The sequence below is a fragment of the Sceloporus occidentalis genome, unplaced genomic scaffold (assembly GCF_023333645.1).
Source record: "Sceloporus occidentalis isolate IW3139 unplaced genomic scaffold, rSceOcc1.0.p SCAF_4, whole genome shotgun sequence".
Classification (NCBI taxonomy): domain Eukaryota; kingdom Metazoa; phylum Chordata; class Lepidosauria; order Squamata; family Phrynosomatidae; genus Sceloporus; species Sceloporus occidentalis.
Genome location: NW_028316984.1, coordinates 147,500,069 through 147,524,972, shown reverse-complemented (window position 1 = coordinate 147,524,972; position 24,904 = coordinate 147,500,069). Strand labels below are relative to the sequence as shown.

At 41.2% G+C, this 24,904-nt stretch overlaps 1 protein-coding gene across 2 annotated transcripts in view; it reads left to right on the top strand.

Annotated features, from left to right (window-relative positions):
• BUB1B (BUB1 mitotic checkpoint serine/threonine kinase B) overlaps positions 1-24,904 on the top strand; it is a 41,065-nt gene that overhangs the window by 6,014 nt on the left and 10,147 nt on the right. For both annotated transcript variants that reach the window (XM_089521967.1, XM_089521968.1), the window contains exons 6-19: positions 947-1,125; positions 1,209-1,405; positions 2,703-2,797; positions 4,581-4,807; positions 6,264-6,376; positions 9,581-9,723; positions 11,758-11,810; positions 14,518-14,602; positions 15,150-15,252; positions 17,220-17,494; positions 19,862-20,016; positions 21,049-21,183; positions 22,361-22,473; positions 24,087-24,248. In XM_089521967.1, the coding sequence (XP_089378093.1) occupies positions 947-1,125; positions 1,209-1,405; positions 2,703-2,797; positions 4,581-4,807; positions 6,264-6,376; positions 9,581-9,723; positions 11,758-11,810; positions 14,518-14,602; positions 15,150-15,252; positions 17,220-17,494; positions 19,862-20,016; positions 21,049-21,183; positions 22,361-22,473; positions 24,087-24,248 (2,035 nt within the window). The remainder of the gene's footprint in view (positions 1-946; positions 1,126-1,208; positions 1,406-2,702; positions 2,798-4,580; positions 4,808-6,263; positions 6,377-9,580; positions 9,724-11,757; positions 11,811-14,517; positions 14,603-15,149; positions 15,253-17,219; positions 17,495-19,861; positions 20,017-21,048; positions 21,184-22,360; positions 22,474-24,086; positions 24,249-24,904) is intronic.

Genomic DNA, 24,904 nt, shown 5'->3' with positions numbered 1-24,904 from the left:
TAGTGATAGTAAGCTATCGGATCAATTCGGATCCTGCAGGACAGCCAAGTGCGGCCCTCTCTCCTGCTCCTCCTTCCTCCTCTCTCTGCCACCACTACACCACCTTCCTTCTCTCGCCATTTCTGCCATGCCACTGCCCCTCCTCTGTTGTTGTTGTTGATGATGTTGTATGCCTTGATGTCATTTCTGACTTAGGGCACACTTGTCATGGGCTTTTCTTGGCAAGATTTGTCCAGAGAGAGTTTGCCTTTGCCTTCCTCTCAGGATGAGAGAGTGTGACTTTCTTTTTCTTCTTTTTTCTTTTGGCCGGTACCAGGGTAGAGGGAAAGTGCAGCGCATGTGCCATTAATAACATTGTACCACAGCTTCAGCACATGCTGAAAGCCGCTGAAGAGAAGCCTGTGTATGGTGAGGGCTCACTGTGCACTTTCTCAATAAGTGACTTAGTGACTGGCTCCCAATATCCTTACTTTATATGTGTTTAATTATTTTGGTTGCCTGCTTATGATATTTTTGGTTATAAATTCATTCAAGCCACTCTTCTGTAAACAAGAAGAAATATAAACTTTATATCTTTTTATAATAGGTTAGCAAATTGTATGGTTACATTATGTACAGTTCTTCACTTGTTACAAACTGTTTCCTTTTCCAGTTCTCTCACTGACTTTATTTTAACTTTAATCTGTGTTCTAATTCTCTTAAAACAAGTCCTTATAATGCCCATTCACCAGAATTATGAATTCTCTGAAAGTGTGGCTCAAATGCCAATTAACCCAGAACAAGGCAGGTGTGGCCCACCCTGAAATAGCTCTTAAAACTCTCAACTGGCAAGTAGAAATACTTTTCTACTCACATTAAAATGTCTCTGGGTCTAAGCCAGAGGATTTGTGAGAATTTGAAAAGGCGATAACATATTGTACATAGCAGATATTGTTTTTATGGTTAGGCAGTTCCAGGCTCGTGTGTCTCGGCAGACTTTCGAGGCTCTAGAGGAAGATACTAGTGTGGAAGAGCCGGTGGGAGGTCTTGCATCTGAACCCCAAAGAACCACATTGGCAGAACTGAAGGGAAGAGGAAAGAAAACAGTGAAAGCCCCAGTCAGCCGTATAGGAAATGCTATAAAGTGTAAGTTGGGTCTTGCTATTTAGAAAGCAATTAGTCTTGTGTGCAAGTGGTAAATTTTTAACTTTGCAACAATGTTTTTCAAGTTCCAAGCCAAGGGCAGAGACTGCAGACTCCATCTCAACAGGCATCAAATCGCCCAACATTTGCAGTATTTGATGAAAACAGAGTTGTAACTTCTAAACCTGAGCTTCCAGCACTTGTACCACAGCCATGGGTTGCACCTCCACCTGTAAAAGCCAAGGAGAATGAATTGAAACCTGGGCCTTGGAACATGGGCAGGGTAAGGATAAATAGCACATCTGTTTACTGCAGTTGAAACATGAGGTGTCCATGTAGGAGCATCTTCATTTCTTAAACATGAAAGTTTTCATAGAATATAGGGAATTCAGAGCATCCTTAGGGGAGTTAGGCTTAATATAAAGTATAGCTTCTTTCCTCTTGATAGTTTTTAGACTGCAGAATTTCATAGTGCTTGTCCTGAACAATTTCTGGTTAATGACCTGACATTCCAATTGCTCTTGCAGTACCTTTGCAAGCATAAACTCCCTAAAATGTTCAGTCATCAGATTAACATAAATCTCCTTTTTTCCTTAGGGATAATAGCACCATTGCATGCAATTATGGGAAGAAATAACTGATGATTAGCAAATGAAAATTGCTATCTTCTCTTCGTGCACTTGACCTATTTTACAATTGCTGAAAAAAACAAATTAGTACCACAGGATCCAGATGAAGCATATCTCTCTCTTCTAGCATGGTTCTTTCTGGGAGGTTTTCCCCTCTGGGGCTGGACCCACTTCTTACATGGTTAAATAGTGTGCAGTGCCTGCCTTTCCACTCCTTAGTTCTCTGATATGGGATATCTAATTCTTTCCAAATTTCATGATCAAGAAGCATATTCTGTACCCTGTTTTGTGTGCAAAAATGTACTGTAAGGGAATGCTATTCAAAGTAGTAGTCTATAGACCAGTACATAATCTCTAAGCCATCTGCTGCCAATTCTTAGAGAGCTTCCAGGAAAGGAAGAAACAATTATTGTCAATTTGCACAAATGTAGTACTGTTCCCTGGCACACTGGGGGAAAAATTTGCCCTTCCCCACATCAGATAGCTTAAGAAGGACTAGTGTAAAGTATACCCGAATGTTAGGATAGAATGGCTGAAATTAAGCCATTAATATCAGAGTAACTGATTCTGCATTGCTTCTGAAAAGAGACTGTTTTCTATATATTTTTGTTTCAACTTGCTGTAACTAACCAAAGAAGATGTTTCACTACCCTCCAGTGCAGTTACAAGCCATGGTTTTGTATCTAGCTATTCTAAGAAACAGATTCATTAGCAGGATAGTGGTGGACCATTCTGTAAATCAGGAAGTGGGGGCAATTCTAACTGTCTAGTTGTTGTTTTCAGTATCTCCTGTCAACCCTATTTGGAGGTGATACTGATGGAAGCTGCAATTCAGAATCATCTGAAGGGCCAAAAGTTGCCATCTCTGACATGGGCTGGCTGATGGAAAACCCAAAGGACAAGCAAGGCGTGAAAGTGACACTAAGATACTGATGTAGGTTTTCTTTTTAGTGTCCTCAGAGCAACATGGATTCTGCTCTTTCTGCTCCTGCTATGGTCCCCAGCTTCACCCCATATGTTGATGAATCAGCTCAGCAACAAGCCATGTAAGTTTTATGCCTTGATCTGTGTTTCTTACTTGATCATGAAGAAAAGCGACCTTCCAAAATCTGTTGTGGCAATAGATGTCCTGGTAGTTGTTTTTTTTTTTTTTCAAAATGTGTGGCTGAGGGATCTGTCCTTCTGAGGTTTTGTATAACAGATCATGGCTAAAGTAATAAGTATAGAAAAATGCTTGGGGAAAATGTTTTTTCTTCTTAGAGCAGTGACTAGAAATTCAAAGAAGCTAAGATGCTCTAACAACACTTAGACAAAGAAACAAATGCCAGGATTTGTTACAGTCTTTAAGTATGATACATAATCTGAAAACATCATTTTGACCTGAAATAGTTAAGAACTGATCATAAATTTTGCTTCAGTTACTAACTAATATATAAAGTAAAAATCCAAGTGTGATAACTGTATACTGCAGTGTGTGCCGGACTAGATGTGACCATTTTTTTTCATGACTTTCAGGTGTGCTGCTTCAATCTTGTAGCATGATTAAGAGGCATGTCTGTTTAAAATACAATTTGTTTTTGGAATGGAAAATGCTAGTAATTAAAAGTTTCAAATACCAAACTCTAGACCCTTTTGAACGCAGGTTCTGGAGCTGTAATGCCAATATAAAGCTGGATGTGGTGCAATGTAAAGTACTCTGCTGGTAGAAAACAGAAGTAGTGTCTTCAACCAAACACAAAAGCACTGTTAAGTTGAGGTGCATCTTTCAGTAGAGACCTATGGTATGCTTGCAGAAGATTCCATGAATGTTAAATCTTTCACTCCTAGTATTCTTGCTGGCAGAAGTCCCCCCCCCCCCCCCCACATGTTGGAGTTCCAGAGATATGATAAAGATGGTCTTAGATTCAAGACCCATACATTCCCTTGTGACTCTGCCCCCGTATCTTGGCCCTTCACTACAGTGGCCAAAAGTATCTTGGATAAACAAGCCTGAAAGTACCGTATTTTCCGGCGTATAAGGCGACGGGGGGGTATAAGACGACCCTCCACGTCACCTGCCGGCAGCATCCCTGGTCTGCCCTCAAGGGGTCTCACGCCAGCTGGAGGGGGTCTCTCTGGAGGCCTGAGAGGATTCTTGGAGGCTGGGCTCTCGCCGCCATTTTTTTTCCAAAAGGCGGCGGCGGGGAAGCTGCTCCAGAGCCGGTCCCTTACTTCTCCGTGGCGCTGCCGGGGATCCTTCGCTCCTCCAGCGGCTTCAAAAGTCCTCTGCGGAAGCAGCCGCCGCTGCCTCCACCACCCGGGATCCTCCACTCCTCCAGCGGCTTCCGTGGGAGAAAGGCAGGCATGGAGGGGGTCCGTCTAGCTTCCTGTGGAAGGAAGCTCCAGAGGAAGGGAGCAGCCACCATGAAGGCACTCTCCCTTGTCCTCACCAAGCGAGCCTGGGATGGTGGTGGGACCAAGAGAAAGCCTTCGCCTGAAAATCTTAGGGCTCTAGCAGGTTTGCATGGGGAGATACAGGTCTGTTACAGACTGCCAAAATAAAGCTGCTTCGGGTCTCTTTGGAGGTATGCTGTTTAAATGATACATGCATCCTAAGAATCTGGAAGCTGCACCAAAGCTGCACTCCAGTGCTTAGGAATGGAGTGTGGCTTTGGTGCGACCTCTGGACTCGTAGGACCCATGCATTATTTAAATAGCATACCTCCAAAGAGACCCGAAGCAGCTTTATTTTGGCAGTCTGCCAAAAGTCTCTCAGATAGTCTTGACCTAATCCATGTAGGGCTTTATAGGCAATGACCAGCACTCATGCAGCCTGTGTTTTTTCCTCAGGACACCTTGTAAAATAGAGCCTAGCATGAACTGTGTGTTAAGTGTTAGAAAGCCTATGAAAGAGGAGGATCCACTACATCGTGTGCAAAACCACCAGCAAGATGGTCAAGAAAAAAAAGAACAGCCAATGTATTGTAAAGAGAAGGTTTATGCTGGAGTGGATGAATTTTCCTTTGAGGAGATCAGAGCTGAAATCTACAGAAAGAAAGCAAAGAAGAGAAGAGAAGGTATCTGTTTGAAATGTAGGCAAAAATAGAAAAATCCTCCAGTACTGCTTAATGTCACTCAGAATTAGAAACGTTTTAGACAAAAATGCATTCATATCTTACAAAGGTTGCCATAGTCAGTGTCATGTGGGCTTAAAAAGAAATCTATTCAGAGCACTTCTGGATTATGCTGGAAGTCAAGCAAATTCCATGCTTTCATCATAAAATTGCATATCTCTTCAAAGAATTCTCTCCTGACAAGGCTTGTTGGTTTTGTTTTGTTTTTTAACCAGGCAAAGCTTGCAACAATTTCTGTTAACTTTTGTTAGAACAGTCCTTCTGAATAAGTGGCATAGTTTACCTTGGGGCCATTTTTATTCTGAACAATAATCAGAGGTGGAATATGAAAATTGTTTAATAGTTGGAAAAGAACATATAGTGATGTATATGTGTGTCCTTGCCCACACATACCGTATTTTCCGGCGTATAAGGCGACTCTTGAAGTCTGCCTTAAGCGCTGGAATTATACCCCAGAGACAGGAGAATAGCAAGGCCCACCTCCCTGTCTCTGAGGTCCTTGCTAGGTCCTCTCTCAGCCAGCCGGCACTCACGCCGGCAGGAGGGGGCCTCTCTGGAGGCCTGAGAGGATCCTCGGCCGCTGCCATTTTTTTCCAAAAGGCGGCAGCGGGGAAGTGGCTTCAGAGCCGGCCGGGCTGAGGCAAAGAGCCAGCCCCTTACTTCTCCGCGCCGCCGCTGCCGGGGATCCTCCAGCAGCTTCAGAAGTCCTCCGCAGAAGCCGCTGGAGGAGCGGAGGATTCTGGGTGGCGGAGGCAGCGGCGGCTGCTTCCGCAGAGGACTTTTGAAGCTGCTGGAGGAGCGGAGGATCCCCGGCAGTGGCGCGGAGAAGTAAGGGGCTGGCCCTTTTATTCAGCCCGGCCGGCTCTGGAGCCGCCTCCCTGCCGCCGCCCTTTGAAAAAAAAATGGCGGCGGGAGCCCAGCCGCCGAGAATCCTCTCAGTCCTCTAGAGAGGCCCCCTCCAGCTGATGCGAGATCCCCTGAGGGCAGGCCAGGGATGCTGCAGGCGGGCGATGTGGGGGGTCGTCTTATACCCCCCATCGCCTTATATGCCAGAAAATACGGTATGTGCCATTAGTGCCCTGGAGCTGCGTGGTGACACTGTCTGAACATGCATGCATGCCAAGATTGTGTCCGGACAGTGCGGTAGGACTCAGAGGGTGCAGACACTCCGCTCTTCCGAGCCCTAATTTCGTCCCCAAGCCGGTGCATAGCGCCAGTCTGTACCAAGCCTAAGTTCTGTTCCAGAGTGCAATAGAGATGCCATTTTATAAATGGTATCCTTTGTTTCTAACATGTAGTCTCTTTCTCCCCTGATTACTGAAGAGATGGGTTAGAATTAAACTTGATTCCAACTGTACTGCTGCTATGAAGAATATATGATACCTTTCCTTTCCTATAGAAGAACTACAGACTATAGCACAGAAAAAAGCTGAATTACAAAGGAAGATTGAGGAGATGGAGAAGGTGGTGAGAGAGCAGCAAGAAAAACATGAGCAAAGGTCATATGCACAGGTAATATCCAGCTTGGTTTCAGGTAGGTTATTTACTTGCAGTAAATTTTAATCATATTCCTATGTAGTAAGACTTTCTCAGACTGTAGGGAGGGAACATCCAGTAATGGGTTATTTATTTATTTTATTTATTTGGAATATTTATACCCCACTCTTCAGCTACAAAGGCTCTCAGAGCAGCTTACAAATTTTTAATTAGACAATTCCCTGCCCTCAGGCTTACAATCTAAAAAGACATGACACAAAAGGAGAAGGGAATGGCAGTGGGGAAGAGGATCAAGTCTAGTGGCTATTCTTTCTCTCTGAGGCCATGGTGATGGCAGATGGACTGGAGGGGGGGCCCTTCTTCTCTCTCTGGGCTAGGCCTGCTGCAGCTGGGCCTGCCGTTCTCTCCCTCTGAGACTTGGATGGGTTAGGTCCCAGTGCTACCCAGGCCATTAGGGTAAGAGAGACCCTAAATAGTCTAAGCTTTCTAAGTTTCAAAAAAAAAAAAAAAGTACCAGAAATTCTCTGGTATGTTCAAGGGCTGAAAGACACTAGGGCTATTTTGAAAGTTTCCTCCAGGCTCTTTTTAATCATGGCAGCCTATATACCCAGAGATGCTTGTCATCAAATCTGCCATCCACACTGATGACTGAAAGCCCTGTGAAGCTCAGTGTTCTTGACAAGAAAAGGAAGCTAGCAGCCCCTACACTTTACTTTGGTGGCAGTTCAGTAGGGCCTGCTAGAGGGTGACTAGTTATAAAAGATCATTATTTGGAAATTCCTTTGTCTTCCTTGAATAAGAAATGGTCAAATATGTCACTGGGGGTTGAACATGCTGTTGTATCTAAGAGTGGACACCCAAGCACATTAATTGCCATTGAGAGAAAATAGATGAAATGCTTAATCAGAAAGCAAGGAAGTTCTCTTCTTCTGGGCAAAGGGGGGGGGGTTGTTTTGTTTTATTTATATCCTGCCCTTCTACCAACTCGGAATTCAAGATGGTTCATAACCATTTAAAAAACATCAAGGGCAAACTCAGTACAGTGGGCCTTTGGTATCTGCTGGGATTTGGTTGCAGACACCCCACCCACCGTGAACATCAAAATCTGTTCAAGTCCCATTATATTCAGTGGGTTAATAAAATGGCAAAATCAGGATTTGCTTTTTGGAATTTTAAAAATATTTTCAAGTTGTGGATGATTAAAACATGGATGCAGAATCCGTGAATAAGGAGGGGCAACTGTAAGACTACAGCCTTTCTCATTAAGACTGCCATGAATTTAGGCAAGTGAAGTCTAGATCCCTCATCACGCAAGCAAAGAATGTTCAGGCAGATTCAGGCAGACCGGTTCACATCTGACAAACTAACTGATACTTGTGAAATTTTTAACATGAGTAATGAACACTCTGACAATTCCTTGGCCCAGTTATGATTTTCAGTTGATTCCACTGATCTTCAGGATGCTAAGAAAGATATGCCTAAAGAAGGACTGTGCAACCCTAGTGACTGAGACTGCACGTGATCCTTACAGGCTATGATTTTCAGAGCTCGCACAAATGTCCATGAAAGGCTCATGGTTCCTTCCCAAGCAATCTCATCTTTTCTCTTCTGTTTCATCTGGCCCCAGAGTGCCTCTACTTAGGGACCTGGTATTTGAAAGGGACTCATATTTGACAGGCTTCTAATACAGTTGACCCTTCCCTGATGCGAGGGATCCATTCAAGACGCCACTGCATAAGGGAAAAAAACGCGTAAACTGAAGCCCCATTAGAACTAATGGTGCTTGTTCCAGCAGTGAGTGCCTGGCACACCATGAGCACGCACCCCATTACTTCTTCCAGGGCACGGGAAAGTCTTTCTGGCGCGGCTTCCAGCATATGCTGGAAGCCGCGTATAACGTGGGCGCACTGTACTTCTCTTTTCTCTTGTCCTGTTGAACTCACTATGTGTACAAACAATGTGGAAACATTTCCTTTACTACTGCTGGCATAAATCAGACAGCCACAAGTCAGCTCATCTCAGAGCTGCTGAAGCTTCTACAAACTTTGAATTAGACCTCATGCTGAACACCTTAAAAAGACAAGTGTTGGCACTTAACCTTGCTCAAAGCTAAGGAAATCACCTCTAGATTCTTGCCCACACCTCAAGCAATTTTTTGCAAAGGGCATCCAGTTTTGCATAAATTTCAGAAAGGAAACCTTAAAACACAAACATCAGCTGCGTTTAAACATCACAGAAAGCTTCTACTCAAATGGCTGTTACTTAGGTTATCTTTGGTTGCAGTCCCCCCAGCTAGAGACATATCTTCATTGGGAGCTTTCACCATGAGCAAACGTCTTATATATCCAGTAAGTACTTCAACCTGAACCTTCCTTTAGTTCATAAACTAAATTCTCTCTTTCATATTCCAAGGACTTAGTTTAGCCCTCTTTCTCACCCCCCAGAACAGAAAGGATAAAACTTAGGTAAGCAAAGGGTATTAAAAATAAGTATTCACGGTACAACATAATTTAGACACTCTGCATTTTTCTTGGCACCTGTTGGAAAGAAAAGATGTCAAGCCCACACCTCAAGAAGGTGGCTTACAAGTGTGTATTTTTGCAGCAAACCATACTTCAAAACTGCCTTTTCAAAAAATATTGTAACCCATTTTATACAGGAGAATTTATGGAGCAAATTTATATTTTGGGCAGATACCATTCTTTGGTATACTGAATTTTTTACTTCCTTGATAACAAGTGAGCGCTTAGACAAATAACATTACTGGCTGGCTACTTCTCTATGTTCTGAGAATTCTCTGCCAGTTACGGTACTTAGTGAGAAGGTTTATTTGTAGTGCAGCAACATTGGGCTGTCCATTAGACAGCAAATCATATCTTCCTCTGGCTTTATTGTCACTTTTTTCTGTGCTTTGCAGTGGAAGGATCTGGGGAAGGAGCCACAGCTGTCCTTAGGTTTTTTTGTGGGTTTTTCGGGCTATGTGGCCATGTTCTAGAAGAGTTTATTTGACTTCACACAGCTCTCATGTCATTGACAATCTTGTGTGACTTCTGCCTGGCTGGGGCAGCACTAAGACTTCACCCAATACTGGATATTTCCTTCTCTGTGGTCTAGAATGAACCTTCACCTTAAATAACCAACATATTCTGATGTGTATGAGACTAGATATGGAGCCTGGTTACTGAGTGATTATTCTCCTTGTTTCTTCAATATTGATAGCATGCAGTGGAGCAGGAATCTGGAGCTGTTTCTCCTAATATGACAAAGAGTCTGAAGCCGCTTAGAAGGGAAGAACAATGCGCTCTGACAGATTCCAAAGCATTTGCTGAAGGATCTCCTTCAGATTGTTTTTTCTTGAAAAGGTGAGAATTGGATTTTGAGAAAATATACTTCTTCTTTGCGGTCTCTGCGAATAACATAAATAGGTTATTCTGCACTTGTGCAGAGCCATTCAGAACCTTCTTAGAGCTATTAGAAGTGTTATGGCGGTAGCCCTGGCCATTCCCCAATTGCCTTATTGGCTGGTTTACTGCCTAAACCCTCTGTTGCTTTTATCTGCTGCAGAAGCAGCATCTAGAGGAACTTTTCAGAGATTCTTTTTCCTGTCAGACTTTAAAATTTCTATTTGAGAGGATCAATCTGCATTGTGGTGGTATTTTTTTTAACATCGTCATTTATATTTTAAAAGTGCTGTGATTTCTGGGAGAATTGCGTACTTAAATACAAATTTAATTTCTGAGGTAAAGTTGTTTCAACGGCTGCATGCCTCGCCTTTGCACGGCCCTTTGTTTTTCTGAGGAATTTTTTTTTAATAAAACGTCTGCTTGCCTCATTGGTGCGCTTGGCAGAGCTCCTTGGTCCTTCTGGGGAATTTTTAAGTGGTGCCCACCTCACTGGCGCACTTGGCAAAGGCCCCTTGCATCTCTGAGGTGAAGTTATAAAATGGCCGCTCATCTCGCTTCCCTGCTTGGCTAGGGCCACTTGTCCTGTTGATGGGAACCTGTTTCACGGCCACTCGCCTTGCTCTTGTGCCTGGCTAAGGCTCATCGTACTTCTGAGGAGGAGTTATTATATGGCCATTGGCATCTACGTTGCATTTCACTAAGTACCTTCATACTCCTGGAGAGGAGTTATATGAACAACCGCTCATCTAGCTATTGCGCTTGGCTAAGACCCACTGCACCTTCAAGCTGAAGGGATTAAGTGGTGAGCTCAGCCTATTTAAGGATTTGCTGAACGATCTCCTTCAGTTTGTTTTTTCTTGAAAAGGGGATAATTAGATTTTGGGAAAATATACTACTTCTTTATGGTCTCTGTGAATAACACAAATGGGTGATTGGGAAAGAATCTACTTGGAGTGATCATTGACTTCTCGATCCCAGCCCTAACTCTTGTTTTCTAACAAGCCCAACTTTGATCCTCGTCAGTCCCTGACTCTCTGGGGTCAAACCAATTGGCTGGCAGCTTGACTTCAATCCTCGTCGGTCCCTGACTTTCCAAGGTCAAACTGATTGGCTGGCAGCCCAACTTCGATCTTCATCAATCCTTGATTCTCTGGGGTCAAACTGATTGGCTCGCATCCCTGCTTCAATGCTCATTGGTCCCTGACTCTCCAGTCTTATGGGGTATGTTCCCCAAGTATTGGCTGGTAGGTCAGCATCACTGTATGGCTATTAAGGGCCCAACATGGGTGCCATTTTGAAGCTGCTCAAGAGGATTTGAATGCATTTGGCTTTTCGGTTTCGGGGGGGGGGGTTCATGCCCTTGGGTTCAGATTACAAATGGTTATTCTGTTTGGGACCAATGTGCCTTTCTTATATGGCATGGCACACCCCCCCCCCCCCCCCACTAATCGAAGTTTCTTAGTCTAACCCATTTGTGTGATTCACAGACACTACAGAGAAGGACATGTTGCTTACCTGTAACAGTATTTCTTTGAGTGGTCATCTGCGAATTCACACAAATCCTGCCCATCCTCCCCTCAGAGTCGTGCCCTGCCTCTCCTTTGATCCTGGGCTGCTGCTTTGGCATCCATGGAACTGAAGGTTTAGGCGGAAACCGACCAATAAGGTACTTGGAGAGTGGACGGGGCTACTGCCAAAACGCTACTATGAAGGTTTCGAACAGCCCTGTGCGGGCGCAGAATATCCCATTTGTGTGAATTTGCAGATGACCACTCGAAGAAATATAGTTACAGGTAAGCAACCTGTCCTTTTAAAAACTATACCAATCTGTTTCCTGAAAAATAGGATAGTTGAAAGAAAATAATTCAGAAGACTTTTCAAAGTTGGAAAAATGTGGTAGATTGATGATTAGGTCTTTTTCTCTATTTTATCAGATACTGTTTTTAAAAAAAAAAAAAAAACCACACACAGTTTTTGTACTTCTTTTTATAGCAATCTGGAGCTGGAAGAAAATTTTCAGCATAAGAAATCAAGTTCCTCTAGTGGTAAGTCCCATTTGTATGTTCCTTCAAAAAGTCTCTGAATCAGGAATGGGCAGCTGCCATGGAGCTAGGGTTACTTTTCTAAGTTTTTAGTTAAAACTACTTAATAAAAGGCTTATTATTTTACTTAAAATAGTTTCTGTTATGCCTTAGTGAATTTTGTGCCTCCCCACTGAATCTTGACAACAAACCATGACACCAGTTTTGGGTTTTTTTAAATTTAATTTTCCTAGAAAGTCACAAAAGAGATTTGGCCAGCAGCAGTTTGGAAGCTACATTTTCCCCACGCCTGCTTTAAATGTTGACTCAGATAAATTTAACTTTGAGTGTAATTGAAAGTAATTTGATGGCCATTATTGTGTAGAAACTGTTTACTGCAGATACTTCTATCCACCTGTGTAAGGAGACCAGACTTATTTTAATCTTTGTTACCTTAGGGGTCCCACTGAAATCGGATGACACCTAATAAGTATTTATCATCTCAACCTTGTGTCTTGTTTCATTTGGCTGTGTCATTGACAGCAAAACAAAACATCTCAGTGTGTGGGCAGTTATGAAAACATCATACTCTGTGCTTGAAATTACGGTATTAGGAAAGGTACTGAAAACCCCAGGACTGTAAACTTTCTATATATTAATGGTGCTGGTACATTTGAAATGTTGTATTCGCTTGCAGTTCTGCCAAAATCAAAAGGCTGTTGTATAATGTCAAAAGTCTGGAAAAGTCTAGCCAAAATAATCAAGTCATTGAAGCTAAAGCACAAAATACAATATGAATGTTATAAAAACTAATAATAATAATAATAATAATAATAATAATAATAATAATAATAATAGTTTTATTTGTATCCCGCCCCTCTGAGAACAATCGGGGTGATTAACAAAGTTAAAAATACAGCACATATAAAATCCCTTGTGCCCTCCCCTCCTTAAAAAGTATTAAATCCAATGCAGAATTGAAAAGCAAACAAACAGACAAAACAAAACAAAACATACAAGTTAAAAACTGACCAGAAGGTCAACAACATCAGTCAGCAAAAACTATGCACAATACAGAGAATATAATAAATTTTTTGAACCTGATGTTATCATTAAGTCCTTTTACTAGTTTGTTACCTGTACTGAATGTACGTCTTGGCATTTTTAAAAAACTTAATTATTTCTTCAAATATTTATAGTTTACCCTTTATCTGAGGATCTCAGGGTGACATACAATAAAATAATTTTAAATTCAGTTTGCCCTCTATTTTCGCAGGGGATCCATTCCAGACCCCCCCTTGCAAAAATGGACACCTGCACATATTCAAGCCTCCTAGGCTTGAATGGGGTGCGCCCCTCCATGGATATTCAAGGTCATGCATCTCAGATCTGCAAGTTAGGAGGGGCGACTGTAATTTAAAATAATTTAAAACAGAATAATTTAAAAGGCTAAAAGCACGTTAAACCATTTAACACTTAAACAAGGCTCATTAAACCTGTTAAAACCGTAACGCATACAGATTTGGATAAAATCAGTTAGGCCCAAAAAACCTTGATAAAAAGCCATATTTTGATTTGGCACTAGAATGATATGAATGTTGGAGCCAGTCAGGCCTATAAGGGGAGGACATTCTGTAACTGGAATGTCACAGCAAAGAAAGCCCTCTCCCACATCTCTCCACATTGTATTCTCCTCCAGTTTCTGGAATACAGAGGGAGGCCTCTGCAACAGATCACAGCTCTTGGGTAGGCATATATAGGGAGTGACCATGTTTCAAATATTGAGGTTCTAGGTTTTTTATAGCCTTAAATTTTTCACCAGAACTTTCAATGCAGACAAGAGACATATTGGCAGCACTGTTTGCTTAAAACTGGTGTTACATGGTTTCGGTGTAGAGTACTAGTCAGCTGTTCAGGCACTGCATTTTGTATTAGATAAAAGCTTCCAGGTCATTTTCATTTGGATAGAATGCATGGCAGTAGTCTAGTTGGGAAGTTACCAGCTTCACTAACTTGCCAGACTACTGTCTGGGAAAGCCTGTAGCTCACGAGCAAGTCAAACCTGACTCTAAGGTACAGAGTCCATCTGGGCCCCCGGTGACAATCATGGGTCTAGGAGTTTTCCAAAGCTACAAACCTGCTCCTTCACGAGGAGTGCAGTTTCACCAATCAACAGAGCCTCCACCTTATTAGAATGCAGCTTCAGTTTCTTTGCCTTCATACAGTCCATTATAGTATTATAGCATATAGTCCATTTCCAGCACCTGCACATCATCTTCTGATTCTGATGATAAGGTGTAGAGCTGAATTGTTAGTTTACTGATGGTACTAAACCTAAATCCCCTTTTGATCTAGCCTGGGTCAAATTTAAGCATAATAAAAGCATAAATTTGTGGATTCCCCTGTTCCTGTGTATTTTGGCAAGTAAAGCACTGAACCAGATTGGTATCTTGTGCTGGGAGACGCTAACAGCTCTATATAAGTGTGACACTGAAAATGTGACTGCCGTGTTTTTCTCATTATCTGCTTTCATGTTTGCTCTAATAATAAAAATTACACGTCAGCCATTGCTACTTTTAGGAGGTGGCTCTGTAGATAGTGGGCAATAGTTATGAAGATCAGAGCCTGAAATAGGCTTCTTGAATATACTTTCCTTATTATATTCAGTACAAAATATCTCCTCAGTTTTCTTCCCAGGTGGCTAATATACTTCGTTGTCTTTCTCTTCCAGATTCTGATATCCCTCCTGCACTCAGTGCTTCAATACCTTTCTCTATTTTTGATGAGTCATCTGCTTTCGTATATGAGGGTGCCAGGTAAATACAAAGGAAGCATGGGAGTGTGTGTTCTCAATTTTAATTGAAAAAATTTAATTGAAGAGAATTTTTAACAGTCAGATCAATTTCATGATCAAGGGCTAACTTTTTGTAGTCCCATTTCTTAAATTTGGTTTCATATGTCCCTAATTTTTTTCCTAATGCTCAAACTATTATTATTTTATAAAAGTACTTGTTAAGTGGCATTTCTTCAGGAGATGTCTCTTTGGCCTGAAACACAATGGGCTAAATAAGGCAAATTCTGGCCTTTGGGGGGTGCATGATGTTTACATGATGCATGCCCCCAAAGCGGCCAGAAACTGCACCAATGCCGTGTTCAGGGGCTAAAGCCTGTATGGCTTGTAACTGTGGCAGTGGCCCACTTTGAGAGTGGGCTGTGTGGTCGTTGCGGTCCCAGTCCCATTGTGGCTGTCTTCTTCACCCCCATGTCTTCTTTAGGATATACAGGTCTAAGCTGTGGAAATTTTTGAATGGGGAAAAATGTGTTGTCATTAAAAATCTATGTATGTATTATTTGTTCATTTAGACTTTCTACTGGCCCTTTATTGATGCATGCCAGATGCCCTCTTGCTGTTCGTAAACCTTCAGAAAGTATTGTTGCAAAGGAAAATATACCCCCTGAAAATTCTGTAAGTTTTTCCTAGTATGTTGTTATGGACATGTGTATATAGCATGCTCTTCTACTTTTTCAATGAAGATAATATGCATAGATGCCTGTACGTAACAAACTTGGGGGAAACCATACAAAATACCAAATACAATATTTCAAAAAATAACTAAAGAACATAAAGAGGGTGACTACTAATAATATAATGAACTCAAATTACATAAACCAAAAAAAGAAAGTAACTAACAATGATATAACCATATACAGGAATGTACATATTTATATAATTATTAGTTACTATCTTGATTTTTTTTGGGGGGGGGAGTATGTGATTTTAGTTCATTATATTATTAGCAGTTATTCTCTGTATGTTCTTTAGTTACTTTTTTATTCCTTTTAAAAATATTATATTTGGCACTTTGTATGGTTTTCCTTGAGTTTGTTCAGTATAGTTTGGTTTTCGAGACCCTCCTATGTTTCTTTTGTATGAGCATAGAAACCAACTTATCTCTAAGGATCACATCACATGTTCATCAGAAATATGAACCAAGTGGCAGAGAGCCTCTGCGAATTGTTTTCCTACCATCTGTGCATATTTAATTTTTGTAAATATGGATGCTGAAAAATATTTGTCCCCATAGTGTACAAAGTAAAGTCCGGCCAAAAGTTTCATTTGTAGGGAAGCTGTTGATTCCAAAATTTGCAGGAGAAGAGACTTCATGTTTTAAATGGGGCCTAACAGATGGCCTGGAATGCTGGCTTCCAGGTAGCTTGGGAGCATGGTGTTTTGATGCCGCATGCTCCCAAGACTCCCGGATGCCATTGAGATCGTGGCAGCCTCAATCCGCTCCAAGAGCATGGCATTTTGACACTGTATGCTCCTGGAGCAGCTTCAAGCCACCCTGGGGTTGTGCCAGGGCAGCCTAAGGCGGCCCTTTATCAGCCCAAATAGGAGCAGATCTTTTCCACTCCTATTTGGGCTGGCAGTGGGGCGGATTGGGGCTGTGGCATGTGCTTGCCGTAGTTCCAGGGCGAGCAGCTTCAGGGCGGCCCCAATCTGCCATTCTAGGGCTGTCTGTTTCATACCAATGCCAGTTTTTCTGTTTCAGTTTTGTATGATGTCCTGCTCATCCATAAGATAAAGCCCTTACTGTTAGGTAATTGTTCACCTTATCGTGTGGCCCTGCTAATATAACTGCTACTGTCAGCAGAATGGAAACTTTCTCTCCTCAAAATCTGTCCCAGAGGAATGATTTCAAGCAGATTTTTGGGGAGCTGGGGTTGAGGGCAAAAGTCTTATAATCTAAGTGGAAGTCTGCTCATGTGAAGTTAGATCTGACCCATTATATATAGTCCAATCACGTATAAATAAGCTGGTCGGCCTGATGCTTTATACTTCTGGCTCCTTTTGACTGTTGTCTGGAAGAAAGGCTCCTGAGAACAATAAATAAAATAAAACAAAAAATCAGACCTATTATGATTGCTTACTGTGGAGGAATTTGAAAGTGTGGGGGGGGGCACTATTTGCTTTTCATACTATCATAACTTGAGATGGCAAAGTGTAATCTTCTAGATGGTGTCATTTCTGTTTGTCCTTGCCAGTATAGCCATTAATGAGATATGATGGAAATTGTAGCCTGAAAACTCTAAAGGGCTACATTTTGGCCATCTTGGTATACTCTGATAATTTCTGGAAACTGAAGAGCTTGCTTATTCTTCTGTGATCCTTTTGTCATAATAAAGAGTTTGTCCATCTGGGAATTTGGAATTCTCACTCTAATCTTATTCTGAAGGACAAAATCCAACTTTGTCCTTCAAATTAAAGTATTTAAAACAAACTGCTGTGAATATACAAGTAGTCACTATAGTAAACATTATCATAACTGTTATTTTCTGACCTAAAGCTTGATATTTCTAAATAAACTATACATCCTGTGCTACAAATGGGAACACAACTCATATGGTTATACTAATATCTCCTACCTCTAGGATCAACTTCATGAAACTGAACCCTTGATTGAAGATGCAATACTCATGGGTTCATACAAGAACAAAACCCTCTGTCCTAATCCTGAAGATACCTGTGACTTTGTTAGGGCTGCTCACTTGGCATCAACTCCTTTCCATGGGATCACAGAACAGAGAAGTCAGCTTGATGACAAACCAAAGGAAGAATGTCCAGAATCTAAGACTACATTGCTTAGCGAGAAAACAGTTGTGAATGAGGATCAGTATGCTGAAGCCCTCTTTGTGAAAAAGCTGAGGTAACTGAGATCAGTGATCAGCATTGTTCATGTGTTTTTATCTAGGGTAGGACATTGAATCACTGAACCACTGATGGGCTCAGTGATTCCTCAGTCAGCTCTGTCTATTTACATCACAGTTTGAAACCAATGCATGCAATTGCCAAAGTTTGCTGACACTTGTTAGGTTAAGAGAACTCAATATCCTCATCGCCATATGTGTGCAGTTACGTGTTATTGTCGAAAAATCTTTACCTGTTCAAAATGAGCAGGATGGAGATGTGGCCTGCTAACATGTAGAGCTTTCAAAATATATAATCTTTTGTAGTCTAATGGTTAGAATGTTGAACATGAACCAGAGAGACACAGGTTCATAGCTGCATTCTCTTGTGAGGCTCACTGTAAGACCTTAGGCCAGTCATTGTCTGTCAACCTAACTTACCACTTAGGGTACTTTAAGCCAAGAGTGGGCAAATTTGCCAAGTCTGTTGGCTGATTTACTGCCCCTAGTCCATCTGAGGCTATACAGACTGCCAAAAACAGTCTATTAAGAGTCGAAGGCTTTCATGGCTGGCATCCATGGGTGGAGTTTTTTGTGGGTTTTTCGGACTATGTGGCCATGTTCTAGAAAATTTTCTTCCTGACGTTTTGCCTATTCTATTAAGTCTATTAAGAGCTGAGTAACTGGTCTTGGGGGTTTCCAGGAAAGGCAAATCACCCTTTTTTATATAAAAAAGAAGGCAATCTGAAGCCTGGAGAAAGAGCCTTGGGGGTTGCATGCTATTTCAAGGCCACACCTTGTTCACCTTTGGTTTAATCAAGGATAGGGGAAATCCAGTTACCCAAGCATTGGCTGCTTGGAGAAAGGAGGGAAGCAATAATGTGTGAGAGAATATAGCAAACAACAAATATATTAAAGGGGAGTGCTGATAATAAGATGGTATGGAGAGAACTAGAACAAGAAACTCACTGTCAAAGGATCTGAGGTTCTGTTGGTTACTGGGTACCCTGATTTCACAATGTTTCTGTAGAATTAAAAATACTAGTACATGTTGCTGAACGTGAATTGTCATCCATTTTTAGGAAGGAAGGAAGAGAGTAGGCTGATCTGCTGTTATTCAGACAATACCCCATTTGTGGGAATTCTACTGAGTTTTACTAGCTTCAGTGACTCCAGTGAGCCAGAAAGGCAACTGAATGGGATGCAACCGACTCATCTCTGCTAGTTGCATATAGATGTTACTGAGCTGTAATAGGAACAAGCAGCAAGGCAGTTATTCCAAGACCCTCTGGAAAGGTGGTAGTTCATTTAGACCAGGGATGTGACTCATGGATCCCTCCAGTTGTAGTTAGACTACAGCTCCTGGCAGTGCTAGCCTGCATAGCCAAATGATGAGGAATGGTGGAATTGTAGTCCAACAATATCTAATTCAGTTAAATCCAGTTAGGTCCAACTAGAACAGAACCCACAGGATGTATGGTCATTTATTGGATCAACACTTAAATAAGTTCATTGATTGAGTGGATCTACTCTAGCTGGTACTAATAGTTGGATTTAATTCACTGGGACTACTTTAGGTGGGATTAGCAAATAGATTTAAGCTTTAGAAAGTGATGCCCAAATCCAATTTCTACCGCCAGTTAGAGCAGACCTATTGACTTGATGGAACTGATGTAAGTGTTGATTTACCAAGTACCCATTGATTTATTGGGCCTATTGTATTTGAGACTAATGACTGTATTTAAGCCTGTGCATTTTACCAGTAAGGGAGAAATGTACAGTGCACCTGTGTCATACGTGGGCACGCCATATGCGGTTTTCATCTTACGCTGAAATCGATGCACTGGAAGATGCAATGGTGCGCTCACCGCAGGCACAAGCCCCATTGCTTTCAATAGGGACCAAGCATACACGGTATTTCCCTAATGGGGGGGGTGTCTGGAATGGATCCCCACGTAAGGGAAGGGCGCACTGTATAACAAGTTTTACGTTGTGATGGAGTAAATGTCTGGATGTTCTTTCCACCCCATAATTCTACAAGCAATATAGTTCTATAGGCAATGAGGTGGAAAACATAGCATAAATGGATTAAAGAAAAGAATAAATAGAATATTGCTTGAGATCCATTCCCAGTCTCCAGGAATAGAATCCTTGGATGCAATAGCATCTGAACAGCTTCTGTATTTGATAACTTGGTGTTATTACTTTGAGATATGTTGAGAGGTTTTGTAAAAATAGAATTAATATGTTTTCCTTGTTGTAAAAACAAAAGAAATTTAACTGTTTACTAAAAGAACTTGATTTGAAATCATTTGTCTGTGTTAATTACTTGATTGATGCCTGAAGATTACATGAAAACCTAATTTGTCTTTCCCAATTATCTGTAGCCCAATTATGGAGGCAAGTCAGGAAGATACGAGATCTTCTGCATCTTCAACTTCCCCATCACAAATCTCTATTAAATTTCAAAAAATCCCAGAGAAGTTGGAGTTAGCTCATAGCTCCATTGATGAAATTGTCAGTGATGCTGAAAATGGTTCTAGTGAGTATGCAATTGATTATTTCCTTTCTTACTCTATGCACATTATATGTGTCCTATGAACATAATAATAATGATAATAATAATAATAATAGGATTTATTTATATGCCACCCAATCACTGGGAATCTGGGCGGCTTACAGAGGGACAATAGACGGTTTCCTGCCCTCAGGCTTACAATCTAAAAAGACACGACACAAAAGGAGAAGGGAATGGTGGTGGGGAAGGGGATCAGGTCCAGCATTCTTCTCTCCCTCTGAGGCCTGGACCAAGGCGGATGGACTGGAGGGAGGGCTCTTCTTCTTCAGGCTAGTCCTGATGGAGCTGGGCCTGCCTGGTCAACTCCCTCATAGGCCGGAAGATGACAGTTATAGAGGGAGGAGTCTTTTCTTCCAGGCTAGCCCTGGTGGAGCTGGGTCTGCCTGGTCAACTCCCTCATGGGCCGGAAGATGACAGTTATGGAGGGAGGAGTCTCTTCCTTCAGGCAAGCCCTGATGGAGCAGGGCCTGCCTAGTCATCTCCCTCATAGGCCCGGAAGATGACAATTATGGAGGAAGGAGTCTCTTCTTCCAGGCTAGCCCTGATGGAGCTGGGCCTGCCTGGTCAACTCCCTCACGGGACGGAAGATGACAATTATGGAGGGAGGACTCTCTTCTTCCAGGCTAGCCCTGATGGAGCTGGGTCTGCCTGGTCAAGTCCCTCGCAGGCCAGAAGATGACAGTTATGAAGGGTGGAGTCTTCCTTCAGGCAAGCCCTGAAAGTTCTTTTACCTTAAAAGCTGTTAAGCAAGATGAAGTGTATTTCATATAGCATCACCAAATGACAGCAAGGAACCAGCTCTAGCTAGTGTTGGAAAGAGAGAAGTTAACAGATCAGTGATCTTAAATACTAAGGCAACAAAGTATACCTTGCTGATACATATCTGACCAGTTCTGGAAGGAATATTTCTAATTATTAAATTGAAGTGTGATAATAGTTTGGGACAGAAAATAAGTTAAACATTGTACCTGGAAGATATGTTACCTTTTTCTTCAGATTACTCTCCAACCTGTATGGAACAGTGCAAACAGCTCTTGCAACCTCTTCCGGAGTTGTTGACAAAATCTCCTGACTTTATATTGGAGACGCAGCCAATGCCTTGGGTGGAACTGGAAAAAGAACTCCAGTTGGGTAAGCATGATTAGGGGTCTGATTATGCTGGAATTCTTTGTAATGTGCTTATAGGCTGATTTGCCTGCCATGTTTCTTAAGCTAGTACAGTATTTTTATTTTTCTCTCTCCAGTTCATAATGTTTAAGCTTGTTATGGCTGCTGTGTGAATGGTAGAATGGTGGTTGGCAAGCATGATTGTTTGAACCTATCTGGTACTCCCTTGAATGTAGAACACTTCACTTTCCCTTGGACTAGTGCCATTTGCAACATGACAACATAGCTGCTGTTGTCTAAAAGGGATTTTAAGAGGAATAGTGGAATATTAATACCAGGATAGACCTTGGGCTCCAGCAGTTGGTCCATCCAAACTTTAAAATGACTATTTATCTCAGTTAGCTGGTCTTAAGAAATACTGTCAAGGTCTTCATATGGTATTAGAAGCGAGTAACAGGTGAGATTGTGATTTTTTAATTTTAAAAAAGGATTCTATCACTGCTGCCTACAACCAAAACTGCATTTATTAATAGAACAAATCTCCCATGCCTCATTATATCTCAACTGGGTGGAACTGCTGGGGCAAATATTGAGGGGTGCTGAGGAAGAGAAAATCTTGTTAGTCACACCCACTCATGCAATACTAGATCTAGCCTAGTAACTGAAAGTGAACAATTTCTAAATACCTTTCCCTTACCAGTCTTGAAAACCTTAGAGCAGGGGTAGGCAACCTATGGCCCGTGGGTCGGATGCAGCCCGGCGAGGCCTTGGGACCGGCCCCAGCCCGGTCCTGCCACCGATTGCCGCCGGGGCCTTTGGGGGGCAATTGTCTATAGAAGCCTCAGAAACATACATTTATATTAACATTTTTTTAAAAAATCAGCAAATTTTTTCACGTGTCCTCCATTTTTTTAAAAAAAGTGTCTTCAATTTGAAAATTTTGTCTTACATTTGTCCTGGTTTATTTATATATTTAATTTTTTTTAAAAAAATAATTATTTATTTTTTGGCTTTGGCCCCCCCAGTTGTCTGAGGGACAGCAACCCGGCCCCCGGCTCAAAAAGGTTGCCTACCCCTGCCTTAGAGTTTGCAAAATAGCCTTCTTAAGGTTATAGCTGTGCAGTATAAAACTATTTCTAGAGATTGTTTTTGCTGTGTTTTTTAAATCATAATCTTTTTCAATTTAATCCCGTTTCAATAGGGAATGACATTTACTGTATTACTCGTGAGTATTCGATCACTGAGGATGACAAGATGTTCTCTGCTTTGCCAGCCAACTTTGCACATGAGATCTCAACAGCATTATTAATAAAGGTACATCAGTGTAGTCTTTGTGGTCCACCCTTTAGTTTACTGTTTACCACAGCATCTTCATTGTATCTTCTGCAAACCTTTCCATTTATCTGTTATTTCACAGGGGTCTTCTTGTTATTGTTCTGAACAAGTAACAATTACAAATATCCCAAAGTGGCTTGCAAAGTAAAAACAAAGAGTATACAGTATTAAAACACTGCATTTTGAAATACTAGAGTACATTACAAAAAGCAGAAAGAAAACATTAGATTAGTTTAAAATAGTTAAAAACCAATGAACTAATGAACAGCAATGTAAAACCAAAATTGTTGTTTATTTAAGAGCTTGGTAACAATTTTTTTATAAGTTAGTGCAGTGTCAGAATTTACAAAGTGTGGGATTTGTCAGCAACCAGAGAGGCAATGTATCCTATGACTAATGTCCTACAGTAATTGGCAATTATTCTAATTTCATTCTTAAGTTTTATTCCCTGCCTCTGTCCAGAGCAGAGCACTGCTGGAGCCTGTTTTTTCCTCCCTAGTGTTTCACTTGTTTCATTATTTTCTCTATCTCATCTTCTTTGTGTGAAAGAAGACAATTTAATTTTTTTTAAAAAGTTTTTCTCACATCTTATCTGTTAGGAATTCTGCGTGTTGGCTTTAAACACTATTTGGGAGGTCAGGTAAGTCATTATTGGAGCAGTTTGTGAGGCTTGGAACAGAGAAATCTTTGTGTGTAGTGCAAGTAATTTGTTTCAGGCATTCACTGTAAGGAAAATCAGCAGCTCAGTTAAATGTACAATAGATCTTAATGCTACTTCTCATTCTGGCAGGAATTCATTCATTTGATTTATACCTCAAAACTCCCTGTGCAAGACTCAAAGCAGGCACTTTCCTTGATGAAACTTGGCAGGAGCTTCAAGTATATCTGTAATGCAAAATTCAGGACTTCCTTTATAAGCCAGTCTGCTACTATAATAATATAATGATTTATTTCTATTCTACCTTTTCTTCACAGAATCAAAGTGGATTACAACAAGAGCATTAGATACAAAAAAAATCATACAGTAAACATAAGACAGAGTACAAAACATAAACCTCATGTCTAAAGCAAGGAAGATATATATAAATATACATATAGAAAAATACAAAGAAAAAAATACTAGGAAATCTGTAAATTTGTTTGAATGATACTAGTTTGTTGTTTTAATAAATAAAATAGAGGGGGAATAAAAAAAGTAAGCCTACTACTGTTCCCTCTCCCCTATTTTGAGTCCTCTTATTCAAGAAGAACATTATTTCTCATTCAAGCCTTGTAAAACTCCTCTCTAAGATGTTAAGACACCCCTACATCCCACCTGTAATGGGGAAGATCCAAGCTTTCTCCAAAATTTTAATGGGCAATAAGTCAAGAATGCAGTCTGAATGCTGATGTTATCTTGATAGTTTTCTAGTGTCAGAATGGTCTTTGAATGTATTAAGGCTTTCCGTGTCAGCTCAAGATAAATCGTGCTACATAAAGGATGCCAGCCAGCACTGGACGAATCCTTTAATTCTTTGTGAATTAACATTTTAAACTTGGGCAATGGGGAAGTCACAACTATAATTAGGCATCCCTTCCCCTCTCTTTTGCAGGTGCACTCAGAACCTGTGCCATGGGACTTTTACATATTGCTGCAATTACGTGAGCGGCTAGGTGCTGGGTTTGATCAGAATTTCAGTGGCAACTGCACTTGTTTCTTATACCACAATGGATGTGTGACTTTACATAATGAGATAAACTGCATTACACTCCAGGTCAGTATGAACAATCTTAAGTACAAAGGTAGAACTGAGATGCATATTGGAAAGGGACTATCGTTTTTGTTCCAGTTACCTACGCTATTGGAAAGGGACTATCGTTTTTGTTCCAGTTACCTACGCTATATGGTGTTATGTATTTTTGCTGTTATCTAAGGAATAAAGGCAGTGCATAGGCAAAGCTAGAAACCGCTTTCTGCAGTTTCACCAGCTGAGTTGTTATAGGACTTTGTAGCCCTCATACCCTCCTCTATTTCAGGAGAAACAAATGGCAGTAATAATAGACTCTTCCCCTGTTTATCTTTGCTTTGATTTCCCTCCTCTTATGTTTTCTCTCTTGCATGTGTTTCTAGACTATAAACTTTATATAGTAATACAGGAAATCGTTCTCTCAGTCCTGTGTACATGAATGGTATCTGATGATGGTGATAGTCAGCTGACCATTCACCTCTTCATGCAGTAAATTGCAGTTTATGCACAGAGAACACCAAGAGGGCTTGGATCTGTGCACTAGCCCTAACTTGTCAGTAATTATCTTGGTGTAGATCTCTGTAACTTGCAATTTCCCAAGCTTGATGGCTCATACATATTTTTGAACACTCTTGGCCAGGACTGACCTCTTAGTTTTGCCCAGGCAAATTGCAAGTGTATGC